General features: G+C 44.5%; 1 protein-coding gene across 3 annotated transcripts in view; it reads right to left on the bottom strand.

Annotated features, from left to right (window-relative positions):
• Nucleotides 1-1,741: 1,741 nt before the first annotated feature.
• CACNB1 (calcium voltage-gated channel auxiliary subunit beta 1) overlaps nt 1,742-13,353 on the bottom strand; it is a 177,442-nt gene continuing 165,830 nt past the window's right edge. For all 3 annotated transcript variants that reach the window (XM_075350114.1, XM_075350116.1, XM_075350115.1), the window contains one exon: nt 1,742-11,378. In XM_075350114.1, the coding sequence (XP_075206229.1) occupies nt 10,959-11,378 (420 nt within the window). In that variant the 3' untranslated portion in view covers nt 1,742-10,958. The remainder of the gene's footprint in view (nt 11,379-13,353) is intronic.

Raw genomic sequence — 13,353 nt, forward strand, 5'->3', positions numbered from 1 at the left:
CAGTATAGCCCCAGTTCTTTTACTTTGACATACTGGTATTTATCAAAACATTGAGAAAACTTGTTAAAATGTAAAACAGTTTACATATACATACATATATAAACATGCAGCAAGAAAATCTGTATCTGGAGCACAGAAAAAAAGGAAGAAAAAAAAAGAATAAAAGAGAAAAAACGGTCATAGTCCACTGAGGTGTAATAGACCACAAAGTAGTAAATCAATGATGCAGTAAAGGGTTTTCTTAGGGGACGGTGCCATGTGAGCTAACAATTACCTGTGTAATCCCTGTCAGACTTGGCCACTCACATGTAGAGCTAGACAGTCAGGCCGCTCTTCAGTGACCACAATGTCCAAGCGTCATCTTATCAATATTCAGATCTGATTTCTTTCAAAGGAAGACCTAAGGCTGTATATGTAAAGCTGGCCTTACATGGTAAGACGTTAGAAAAGGGAAAAAATCACACAATAGCAAGCACCAGCTCCCTATACATGCTGTAAAACTGTGTACCATGTATGACCAGCTTCAGATAAACTGCGCAAACAATGGAGGAATTCAGTACAAACTATCCATATATATTATAGAGGCACTTCATGACTAGTATGCATGAGGCAATGACTCGTAGAAAGCATCTCCTTGGTTTAGTCTCCAACATGGACGCAGCTAAAAGGTAAAGGCAGATGCACTTTTGCTATGAATATCATTCAAGGGGCATTGTTGACAGCGTACGCACTATGACAGTGGCCATATTTCCCAAAAGATGGTGGCCATATTTCCCATAGTCTTCTGAGGTGATCTTGTCATTTGTTCGACACTTGTGGCCTAGTTCTCTCTATATACAAAATGGTTACAGCAAAGAGGATAAAAAAAGTTAAAGGTAAGACAGAAGTCCCTGTCCTTAGAAACTCTACAAGCCCTATTATTTTCCATAACCATCTGCAGGGTCTTAAAGATCACCTGTCAACGCTCACAAAAAGGATTTATTTTTTTTTACCAGGTGTAAATGCAGTTTTCCTCAATTTGGCATCAGACCTTCTTGTTCCTGCACTCTTCAATTTTTGACATATAGCCTTCTTTTCCCTATATATATAAATATAGTTTTTGTAGCTAAATGGGCGTGGTTCTCAAAGAGACAGCCATATAGAAAATCTGAGGAACACACCCACTTGGATAAAATACATAGCTTTACATACAAGGAAAATGAGGCCATATCTCCGAATCGGAGAGGCGCGGGGATAAACGACAAATTCCAGTTTCAGGAGAACAGCATTTGTAAACAAAAAATAATGTATGTGTGTATATTACAGTTTCTAAGAAAATCAGACAGTGTATTATATTATTTTTTGGTTGGAAAGCTGGCCTAGGGCTTATCTTAAGGGGATGTCTTATTTCTTTTTCCTATTGTTTAGGGCTTATTTTCAGGGGAAGTCTTATTTCTTTCCTTATTGGTTAGGGCTTATTTTCAGGGGATGTCTTATTTGTTTTTCCTATTGTTTAGGGCTTATTTTCAGGGGATGTCTTATTTCTTTTCCTATTGGTTAGGGCTTATTTTCAGGGGATGTCTTATTTCTTTCCCTATTGGTTAGGGCTTATTTTCAGGGGATGTCTTATTTCTTTTTCCTATTGGTTAGGGCTTATTCTCAGGGGATGTCTTATTTTTTTTCCTATTGGTTAGGGCTTATTTTCAGGGCGTGTCTTATTTTTTTTTTTCCATGAGTAGGTCTTATTTTCAGTGAAACGGTATATATATATATATATATATATATATATATATATATATATATATATATATATATGTGGAACATGAGAGGTTCTCTATAAGCTGCTCTGCTACAATATACTTACTGTAAGCATCAATGGATAAACCAGTTTCTGGCCAGTCTGTGGGTGGCCCTTTTGCATGCCTTTTCTTTACTTTTCTCTCTGGGTGTTATGTGAAGTCTTAGCATTTTTGTCCTTTAGTTATAAATATCTCATCTTACTTGTGAAGTTAGTAATGTCTCACTACGTCATTGTTGGTAATGCTATTTTTCCTTAACGTAATAAGGAATCTAGGTAGCACCTCAACATGCTTTGTACACACCGAATAATCTCTGTAAGGCAGGATTCACACTAGAAAAAAAAATGGCAGTGACCAAGTGTTACATGGGAGTGATTGGGGATTTATGCATTTCCTCTCATGTATACGAGTAATAAGGGCTTGTACCATATTTTCTCCATCTGAAATTATGCTAGTCAGACTCTGATCGGAGTTGATCAGAGTGGGAGCAATTTTTCTCAGAGGTGGAGAGCAAGAAAAAAAGTTTTTCCATCTTCTTAATTCTGTCTGTCGCTGAAAGTTGGACCGCACTCAGATGTTACTTCAGACTATTATACAAGTAAGGGCTAGGACACACGGCGAGTAAAACGGTCCGAGTGGAATGCGATAAAACATTGCATTCCACTCATACCCATGTTACTCTGAGAAAACATTTGCAGCATGCGGCAGGTGGTATCCGATCCGTATTCACTCGCACCCATACAAGCGTATGGGTGCGAATGAAACATTGCACTGCACTCGGATGACACCAGAGTGCAGTGCAATAATTGCATCAGCCGGCAATGGAAGAGATATGGAGATTAATCTCTCCCTCTCCTCCGCAGCTGTGATCCAATCGCAGGATCGGATCAAAGTGGCATGACACTCGGCTTACACTCGCAGCACAGCGGGAGCCAAGGGTCATTAGCATATCACATCCGATGCACTCGCATAGGATGCCATACGCTCGTGTGGCTTCAGCCTTAGGCGAACTTTGCACGTTGCGACATCGCAAGCCGATGCTGCGATGTCGCACGCGATAGTCCCCGCCCCTGTCGCAGGTACGATATCTTGTGATAGCTGGCGTAGCGATAATTATCGCTACGCCAGCTTCACATGCACTCACCTGTCCTGTGACCGTCGCTCTGGCCGGCGAGCCGCCTCCTTCCTAAGGGGGCGGGTCGTGCGGCGTCACAGCGACGTCACATGGCAGGCGGCCAATGGCGGCGGAGGAGCGATGTGTGCTGCCGCAGGAACGAGGAACTACATCGTATCTCTCGCGGCACCGGCATTATGGAAATGTCGGAGCCTGCACTGATGATACGATAACAACGCTTTTGCGCTCGTTCATCGTATCATCTAGGATTTACACACTACGACATCGCAAGTGACGCCGGATGTGCGTCACTTTCGATTTGACCCCACCGACATCGCACCTGCGATGTCGTAGTGTGCAAAGCCGCCCTTAGAGTTCTCCTAACATGTTTGTCTTAGTAAATAAACAATTGTGGGGAATTTTCCTTAAAACTCTGCATTATTCCACTACTCAGTTATTTGACATGGAAGTGCATTAATACATTGACATCTTGACATTACCATTGTCCTACTCTGTCACAGTCTAACCAGTGCAGACTGCCAAAATACATAGAGATGTCTTGCCCAGTTGTCGATTTATTGATAGATTTTCAGGAGTAATAACAGAGGAGCGACTCAATGAAGAGATCAAGCTAAAGATTATCCAGCACTGTTATTTCAATGAGAACATAAGTATCCACTAAAGGTACCGTCACACTTAGCGACGCTCCAGCGATCCCACCAGCGATCTGACCTGGCAGGGATCCCTGGAGCGTCGCTACATGGTTGCTGGTGAGCTGCCAATCAGGCAGATCTCCACAGCGATCAGAGATCAGCTACCAGCGACCCCTGTAACGACGCTGTGTTTCGTAACCATGGTACACATCGGATTACTAAGCAAAGTGTGTGGCTACGTGTGCAGGGAGCAGGGAGCCAGCTTCTAGAAGCTGCGGACGCTAGTAACCAAGGTAAATATCGGGTAACCAAGCAAAGTCTTTGCTTGGTTACCCGATGTGTACCTTGGTTACCAGCGTCCGCAGAAGCTGGCTCCCTGCTCATTCAGATCGTTGCTCTCTCGCTGTCAAACACAGCAATGTGTGCTTCACAGCGGGAGAGCAAGGACCAAAAAATGGTCCAGGACATTCAGCAACGTCCGGCGACCTCACAGCAGGGGCCAGGTCGTTGCTGGATGTCACACACAGCGACATCGCTAGTAAGATCACTGTTGCGTCACAAAACCCGTGACTCAGCAGCGATGTCGCTAGCGATGTCGCTTAGTGAGACGTGGCTTTAAGAAAGACATTTCAAAGTTGCAAGTGGAGATTTTGTTCTTAGGGAAAACTCATGTAGATTAGTTTCCATAGAATCACTTGTTACAACGACCAACTAAACGGAATATCCAAAAATAAAGTCATTGATTCCGAATCTAACCTAGCCTGTCCATAGGGCTTATTTCGGTGAAAGAGCCTGTCCTTCCCACTATTGTCACCTACCTGCTTTGCTTAGTGGGAATTTAGGCAGGAACTAAGTAGTAAAATCACAAATTAATTCACAGTAGTAAAAAAACTGAGAAAATTATTCATCATCCTGGTGATGTTAGTCAATTAAACTCCTCTCCATGGGCACAAATACATGTGAAATCGTGGGCAATTTCCCAGCTAGGTCTCAGCACTGTGTAATCTGCTGAACTGCTACTAGGAGAAACATGATTACTTCTCATGGGAATTAAGAACCAAACTAGAGACATAAGGCAAATATTAGTGAAACCTCCTGTAGAGATTCCCAAAACACTTTATCCGGTAAATTGTTATTTCAAGAATTTCTGGAATGAAACAGTCACAGCAAATGGCTCCTTAGATGTGGGCAAATATATAGTCATGCATTTTCCACAGATGTAGCAGAGCTCCGGCTGTCCTTTGCCACAAAATGACAAACATGAGTTTGCTATAATATAGAAATAATAGGCCATATGTTAAAATCTTGTGAGTTTGGTGTGTGGCCTACTATAGGATGGATGTTAAGGCTATGTGCGCACGTCGCGTAAAAACATGCAGTTACGCTGCGCTTTGTAGCGCAGCGTAACTGCATGCGTCCTGCGTCCCCTGCACAGTCTATGGAGACTGTGCAGGGGCCGTGCGCACGTGGCGTTTAAGAGCGCAGCGCTTCGGCTACTGCCGAAGCGCTGCGCAAAAAGAAGTGACATGTCACTTCTTTCCTGCGCTTTGCCGGCAGCTCCTGCACGGTCTATGGCAGGAGCTGCAGGCAGAGCGCATGGAATCGGCGCTCACTACGGACATTTCTGCAGCGATCTAAAGTGCACATGTGCTCTTCAGATCGCTGCAGAAATTTCTGCAGGGCTTGTACGCAACGTGCGCACATAGAGGTTGCTTTGAGATAACATTAATTCATAGGATTATAAATTTCACTTTTTTGCCAAGGAGTTGTATAATTAGAGATTGGCGGCATTACCAGAATATATCAGTCTGTTTGTAGTCATTATAGTCATGGGCTGTCTATACGAGGAGGAAAGAATGTGGCATAGCTTCTTTAGTGCTGCTGACACTTTTTCCAAGCAATTGTCAAGGGTCACAGCGACATGACACCACTAACGCTCATTTTAAGACATTACATTTAAAGCACTCACATACAAAGGAGATACACCTAAGGAAGGCTGGTCCTGCTTCTACTGGTGGCATATCAAACCATTACTTTGGATTTCTAGGACCTCATTATAATTGCCCATATATGAACCATAAGAAATATCATTTGTACATTGATAATGATGGACTCATTTTTGTGTGACTTTCTGCCCCAAGTAACTCTTTAATATTAAAGGGATCCTGAGAGCAGGATTTACCCCCATAATGTGTTAGGAGGGCAGTATCAGCCTTCTGATAACAATAGATATCACGTTTTTATTAAAAATAAGTTTTTATACGGTTACTGCAAAACTGAATTTTAGTCCCAGTACACTTGTACCAGTCAGTCAGCGCCAGCATTCATCCCTACAGTTCGCTGGTATTAAGCACACAACGGTGTCGTTGACCAACCAGTGAGGAAGAGAAAAGGAAGGGTTTGTTCCCTTCCTCCCTGTTGTCAATGCACACTGGTATGTCAATCAGAATGCTGTAAGCATCATACAAGCAACATACAGGTGTGTGGATAAAGGTACCAGTCCGGGGTACAGGCACCAATCTGGGTACAGGCACCAGTCCGGGGTACAGGCACCAATCTGGGTACAGGCGCCAGTCAGAGTATAGGCACTAGTTCAGGTACACTCACTAATCTGGATTCAGGCGTCAGCCTGGGTGCAGGCACTAATACGGGTAAAGGCACCAGTCTGGGTACAGGCACCAATACGGGCACAGCCACCAATACAGCTACAGCCACCAGCTCGGGTACAGGCACCAGCTTGGGTACAGGCGCCAATCCGGGTACAAGTGCCAGTCCGTGTACAGGCACCAGTACGAGTACACCCGCCAGTCTGGGTACAGGCACCGATATGAGTGCAGGCATCAATACTGGTATAGCCACCAGCTCGGGTACAGGCGTCAGTCCAGGTACAGGCACACCAAGAACTACATGAATACTTATTTATAATAAAGACATAATTACAAATGTTATTAAGAGACTGACACCGCTCTCCTAACACAGTATGGGTGTATCTCCTGCTCTCAGGTTCCCTTTCAGTGACTGTTGTTTACAGTTATCATTGAGTTCCATTATAATACTAATGTACTATGGAAATCACCCTTTGTTTTGTGTGGCTGCAAAGGTGACACATTTTTGGATATCTTGTATTAGTGCATGTCTGGGAACCCAATGTAGCACAGCCCTTAAGGAGGATTACACTGTACGAGGAATGAGCGTTCATAGAAAAGCTAGTTAGGCTGTGTACGCAGGTTGTCAATCACCAAACGATAGCAAAGAACTCAATTATTGGGTGAAATTATTTTTAAACTTACGTAAAAATCATTGTTCTCAGCAGCACCTCATCCTGTGTAAATAGGACATGTGCTGCCAAGACCAATGGCAGCCTATATGGACAGAACAATTGTATTAATCGCACTGGACGTGTAAACAGGTTATTAAACAACCATAGATTGGCAAACATTTAGCTGATCGGTGGTCGTTTTCAGCCACGGGCCCTGCACTGCAGAGAAAGTCTTCTTTCACTTGTCTATGATGATTGTGCATATGATGAGGGTGCCAATATATAAATAGAAACTAAACAACTATCAAACAGAAAAGGAAAGAGAAAGTAGAAAATGAAAGCAGCATACGCAGCAGATGACATTCAGAAACACCGTTAATCTCCAGTAACTTGTTTATAGACAGCAATGGGAAATTCCACCTTAGGCCTCATTCAGACGTTGGTCAGTCACGTGTATGTTTTATCTGTGATTTGAGGATAAAACGTGTACCCACTATATTCTATGGAGCTGTTCACAAGCTTTTCTGCAGACTGAGTGGTCAGAAAAAAATCATAGAGACATGTCAGTTTTTGATCCAAGTCACAGATCAAAATTACTAATACAAGTCTATGGATCCTGGCATCCGTGTGCAGCCCGTGTGATGTCCATGATTATCAAAGTAACAGATAGGAAAAGCTTTGTCATTTATTTATCATCAGTGAAAATCACTAATGGTAAAAACTGACCAAACACTGATAAAATTAGGATCCAAAACATTGATGAACAATGATCCATCTATTTTCACGTATGAAAAAAATCCCAAAAGTCTGAATGAGGCCTTTGATTGAAAGTTCATGATTGTGAAGAACTTAAATTAAACGGTTATTCTCAAGATCGTTAATTGTGATGAGCGAGCACTAAGATGCTCGAGTGCTCGGTACTGGAAACAAGCAGGTTGGATGCTTGGATGGGCTCGACTCGATTACCGAGTATAATTGAAGTCAATTGGAAATTCGCGCATTTTTCCGGAAGAGTCTTCTGGACAGCATGCATGAGTTTCCCATTGACTTTTAGTATACTCTACTTGAGTCTGAGCGTCCGACCGGCTCGTTCCCAGCACCCAACACTCGTGCATCTTAGTGCTCGCTCATTACAATTAATTATTGAAATAGTAAATTAAGCAATGGTAAAAAGAAGCAACTTTGCATTTTACTAATTATTGAGATTTTAATCTTTTTGTTTACAGTCTGTTGCCTAGGCTACCAGCTACTGCTGCAGTCTAGCGGTGGCTGCTAAACATGCTGAGCGTATATACAAGCTCTTTACAATAGAGCTCGTAAGCAGTGCTCTGACGTTGGGTGGATCACTGGAGCACACTGTTACCTCTTGATTTGGTCAGCTTCAGCAATTTCCCTCCTTTGATGCCACAGAGACAAACCCCGGCCTGTGATATGACGATGCCAGTGGTTCGAATTGTCAAGTTAAATCTCACCGTCTTCAGGAAGCAGGGTCTGCAGCATGGCTATGCCACCGATCCGAACTGTCAAACAAGCAGGAGTGCACTGCCCTCCCCAGCAAGCAGGAAGCCTATGGAGCAGTGCACTCCTGCTGAAGATGAAACAACCCCTTAATTCATTGACCCCTTACCTGGGGTATACACACATTCACACTTGGAACAATCAGTTGTTTTGCAGAGGATATGAGATTGTCTTGCATTGAAGGGATAAGGTTAAAATGATGTTATGAAGTAAGCGTGTTCCAATGAATGGAAGCTTACTGTGAGAAGAAGCATGCCTGTAGATTCAAAAGCTGTGAGCTACTTTTCAAGAAAATTATCTTTGAAGTAATATGCAAATTAGGAGTTTGGTGCTCCTTCAGCATCATCCAATCTGGCCACCCAGCTCCTCCACCTGATTGCTCTAAATGGAAATGTGTTTACATCATAAAGTCATTTTTTTACTTACGACCCCCATTAAGCGACACCCGCAGTCCCTGTCTTCTCACCACAGAGACAACAGGGCCCAGCACATAAGATGCTAACAATTAATACAAGCCCTGCAAGAGTTGGGCAAGGTCTCATGATCTAGAGTACAGTCTGCTGGACGGCGGGTGGGAAAGCACCCTACAGAAATAGAAAAGACTCCGTTACTAAAGCTGAGGCACCGGAGCTAATTCAGTGCTAATTCCAGGTAAACAGATTCGGCTAAACTCTCAGCAATGGGGGATTTTCCGCTTAAAGCTGACATGTGAAAGTAAAAGGAGCCTTGAAGTCAGAGACATTTCTTGCTTTGTTTTGTCACTTTTTGTTCTGTGCGGCACTATCCATAGCACAGACATAGCACGTGTAAATGCTTCCATACGAAACAGGTCAAATGTGAGTGGAAGAGAACATACGTAGGAACCCTCAGGGGTCACCAACGAGGACCACATGATGCATCATCTTGACTTTTGGCACTGGGGAAATGTGCAAATAGTTTGTTCCATCTATATTTGTAGATCGATCATGATTATTATGGTTTACACTACTATGAGGTCGGGTGAGGGATCCGGAAAGTGCAGCCGTAACCAGCCTCCTCCAGGACACTCCACCAACAATATAGAAGTCTAGGGAACTAACCTGGAAAGCATTGCGTAGAGATGAAGAAAGATAAGAGTGTTCAGATTTTTGGGACTATCTCAGAAATGAAAAATATGGGACGTGACAAATAAAAAACGGCAGGCAAAGATATTACTATATGCAGGCACAATGTATACAGGCATTTGCTAACACTTTACATCCCGGTTTTACAAGAGAGCAAAGTAGGGTTAACATATTCGTTTAGGTCAGTGATTCATTGCAAAGTGTTGATGAAGACCCCTTAAGCATTGAGAGGGTTAATACATTCGGCTCTCTTCACTCCAGAAAATACATTTATGGCACATGGTGTGTGAAATTCCCAACCTACAGACTCCCCCACAGTTGTCAGGCTAGGATTGGCCTCAATGCACATTCCAGTGGGGGGTAAAGATGTGATTGGGAGCATCCAGTTCAATGATCTAAGGATGTGGAAGTCTTATTCTTCTCTCCATAAAGCTAGGAGTGGAGGAGTCAGTGCAATGAGAGGCAGGACAGCAGGGAGTAAGATAGGAAGCCATACTGTATTTCCAAGAGATGGTTAAAAAGATTGCCTATGCGAGGCCGGGGACAGAAGGCAGTGTTAAGTGCAGTGAGGGTGTCAGAAGGCAGTGTTGGTACAATTCATGAGATGGCAGTGTTCAAGTGGGTGCCAGGGGTGAGAAAGTGAGACTAACAGAAGAATAGGACTGGGTGCAGTGTATCAGTGAGGAGTCATAAATCAACAGACAGTTTCCTGCTTAGTTACGCCTAGATTATATATGATCTACTGTACAAAGGGTAGTGTTACGTAGATCAGACTTTTTTTTAGGTTTTGGTGATCTGAAATAACATACTTAATGGGAACAGGTTTAGAGCCTAGGGCTAGATATAGATAAAAGGGTTGCTTCAATGGTTTGGATGGTGTTGAGAGGCACCACACAATAAGTGCCTATACAGTTCAGCAGTAAAAAGTCATATAATTCAAGTCTATACAAATTCTTGCATTTAGGGCGAATTTTAGTGTTTGATCAAACTATGTCATCTAGGTCCGGTTACTATACTTTTATCTTTTATGGGAATACTACATAAATGCCGTCCAGGCACTTAATGAACTCAGCGTCATCCTATGTCATAGTGTAAAGTAATTCAACAAACTGACAATGAAATGTGGGATCTAGCTACGGGACATGTCATCGGTTTCCTATCAGAGGCTAGAGGCAGTGGTCATATTCTGCAGCATCCATGAAAAGATTAGGGCCAAGGCAGTGTTAGTCCTGGTGCAGGTACCATGTGCACCAGCTGCAGTGTGGGCCCTGAGATGCCAGAAGGAGGATACAAACAATGCGTGCGAATGGCTGAGGCTTGGGGGACTGTGGGGTTATACATTGCTGAGCTGTGAGGCCTGTAGTGATGGTCTTGAAAACATGAGGAATGTAAGAAATGTGTGTGTACTTAAAGGTGTTCTGGAAGGAGCACTGTTTGTTTGGAGGAAGGCTGTACAGTACAGACCTGATGTACAGTAGAGCGACTTTGATGCCCTTTCATTCTAATTCGAGGTCTGGTTCCATTGAGTCTCCATTAACGAATACATACATCTCTCCCCCAGCTGTCCAGCTGAACCCTGTTCCTGCCTTCTCCTTCATGCCAGTACTGCTCTCTTCCCTTTCCTTGTGGTCTTGGAGACTCCCTCCTCCGCCTTTGCTGCATATTCTCCTGATCTGGACCCATTTCTTCCCAGGAGCCTTGACGCTGAAGCCGGCCGTGTTCTCCACCATGACTTTTGGGCTCTGAATCCTCATATGGGTCAGTCTCTATGTCCATGCAAGAATCTCCTGGCTCTGTGTATGCTGAGTCCCGGCTGCCCTGTGTCTCAGATTCCAGTGTGTCGTTTCGGGAAAGGACTCTTGAGCCCGTCTGACCCCTCCGCAGTTGATCCTCGTACACACCTGTTCGGTCATTTACTTCAGATCTCAGTTCTCCATGAACCAAATATGGACCCTGGTTAGTAATAAAAACAAAGCATGCAGAGACAGAAACACACAGGTTATTGTCATGCACACACAAAAGCAGGTTTGTTAGGCAACAGGCACATTATTTAGGACATATGTAGGGGTGTTCTGGGACTTTAATACCGATGACCACACTTTAGGCTTAATTGGTCAGGGTTAAACTCTCAGCACCCTTGCCTATTAGTTGATTGAAATTGCTGTGGAAATTGCAGATCTGTACAGATGTGTATAGTGACTGTGAATGGTAATGTTAGATTGCAGTTCCATTCATGGCCACTGCACAGAGTATGGCGCTATGCTACTTCTGATCTGCAGAAGCACCTTCAATCAGCCGATCAATGCTGGGTGTTGGACCTTCCCTGATCTAATATTGGTGACCTAGCCTAAGGAAAGTCATCAGTATGAAAGTAATGAGAAACCCCATGCATAGTTTAGCAAAAATTACATATTAGAAAATAAGCTCAAGAAGTTAGTTATACAACATTAATTGCATATTAAATCTGAAAAATTAGTGACTAGATGTAATGGTTAATACCTTGTAAAGATAATAGAGGAAAACCAGCCAAAGTGTAAAGGTGACTTTTTCTTTATTTGTGAGCTTGCTCTGACAGAGTTACAAACTCTGTTCGAAGAAGCTCACAAACAGAATCTTAGTTAAAGGCAATCTGTCTCCAGGTTTTTCCAACCTAATCTGAGAGCAGCATAACGTAGATGCCAAATCCCTGATTCCAGCGATGTGTCACTTACTGGGCTGCTTAGTGTAGTTTTGAAAAAATCACTGATTAATCAGCAGGAGATTATCATTAGAGGACTACTAGGCGTGCTCCCAGGTAGTCCAGCATATATTTATGAGCCCTGTTGAACTGCTAGTGTGACGCCCTGGCACAGCCAGGTTGTCACAGAAAGAGTTAATCCTCCTTGGTAATCTGATCTCACACCGGTGCAGCCAGACAAGCCACAGCCCCAGTGTAAGAGAAAAGCAGAGGAGAGGGGAGGGGCTGGAGCAGAGAGTGTGTGGAGAGCAGACAGGACAGAAGTCTGGAGTGGTAGCTCCCAGGCTGGGAGTGAAGCGTTCTCCAAAAGGGCCGGGGCAGGCCGTAGTGAGGAAGGGGCCAGAACAGGTAGCCGGAGCAGGGCGGTGGCCCCTCGGTACCTGGGTACCCGGATCACTACAGGGGAGTAGATTCCCCGTTCCCGGCTGAGGAGAAAGAGGAAGAGAGAGGAGAAAAAGGCACTTGGCTGCAGGGAAGGAACAACAAGGGCTGCTGCACCGTGTGTGGGACATCTAGCATCTAACATCTAACATCTAGCTGCTCCATACCATCGCTCCCGGGATCCCCGTCCAAAGCAGCGGTGGTGTTCCAACCTCACCACAACCGTGGGTGGCGTCACGGACAATTCCCCTTACCAAATCCCCTTTTACTGTGGAGCCTGGGATCACAGACCGGGTCACGCCACCGTGATACCCACAGAAGTGACTCTGTGGCCCGGATCTGAGTACCCCTGGTCCCCGGGCGACCCATTTGGCGTCACGAACAGGATCGAATCCATCCAGTTACCTGGAGGAAGTGCGCCTTGTTCTGGACTGTCAGCGGTGATCCGCTGCAAAATTTTTAAAGTCGCCATCTTTGCCGCCATTTTGGGCGCGAAAATCTCCCGCCCAGCACTTTCTTCCCCAAGCGTTGGGCGCGAAAAAGAGGCTCCGCCCCCTGAGAACGCGGGCGGAAGTGAAGCTCCGGAGGACCGGAAGCGAAAGGGAAACTTTAAAAGTTGCTGGAAGGACTGCTCCCGAGTACCAAGGGGGAGCAGTAGGAAGGAACTGCAGTTCATGTGACCAGGACTGTAAAGGCAGGGACGCCAGGACACTGCCAGCATTTGGTTCCTGGAAGAGGCCGCCGCAGCGATGCACCGACCCGTTACCCCTGTTACCGGTAGCGGAGCCCGCAGCGCCTGTTGGGGAGGAC

The sequence above is a fragment of the Anomaloglossus baeobatrachus genome, chromosome 5, assembly GCF_048569485.1.
Source record: "Anomaloglossus baeobatrachus isolate aAnoBae1 chromosome 5, aAnoBae1.hap1, whole genome shotgun sequence".
NCBI lineage: Eukaryota > Metazoa > Chordata > Amphibia > Anura > Aromobatidae > Anomaloglossus > Anomaloglossus baeobatrachus.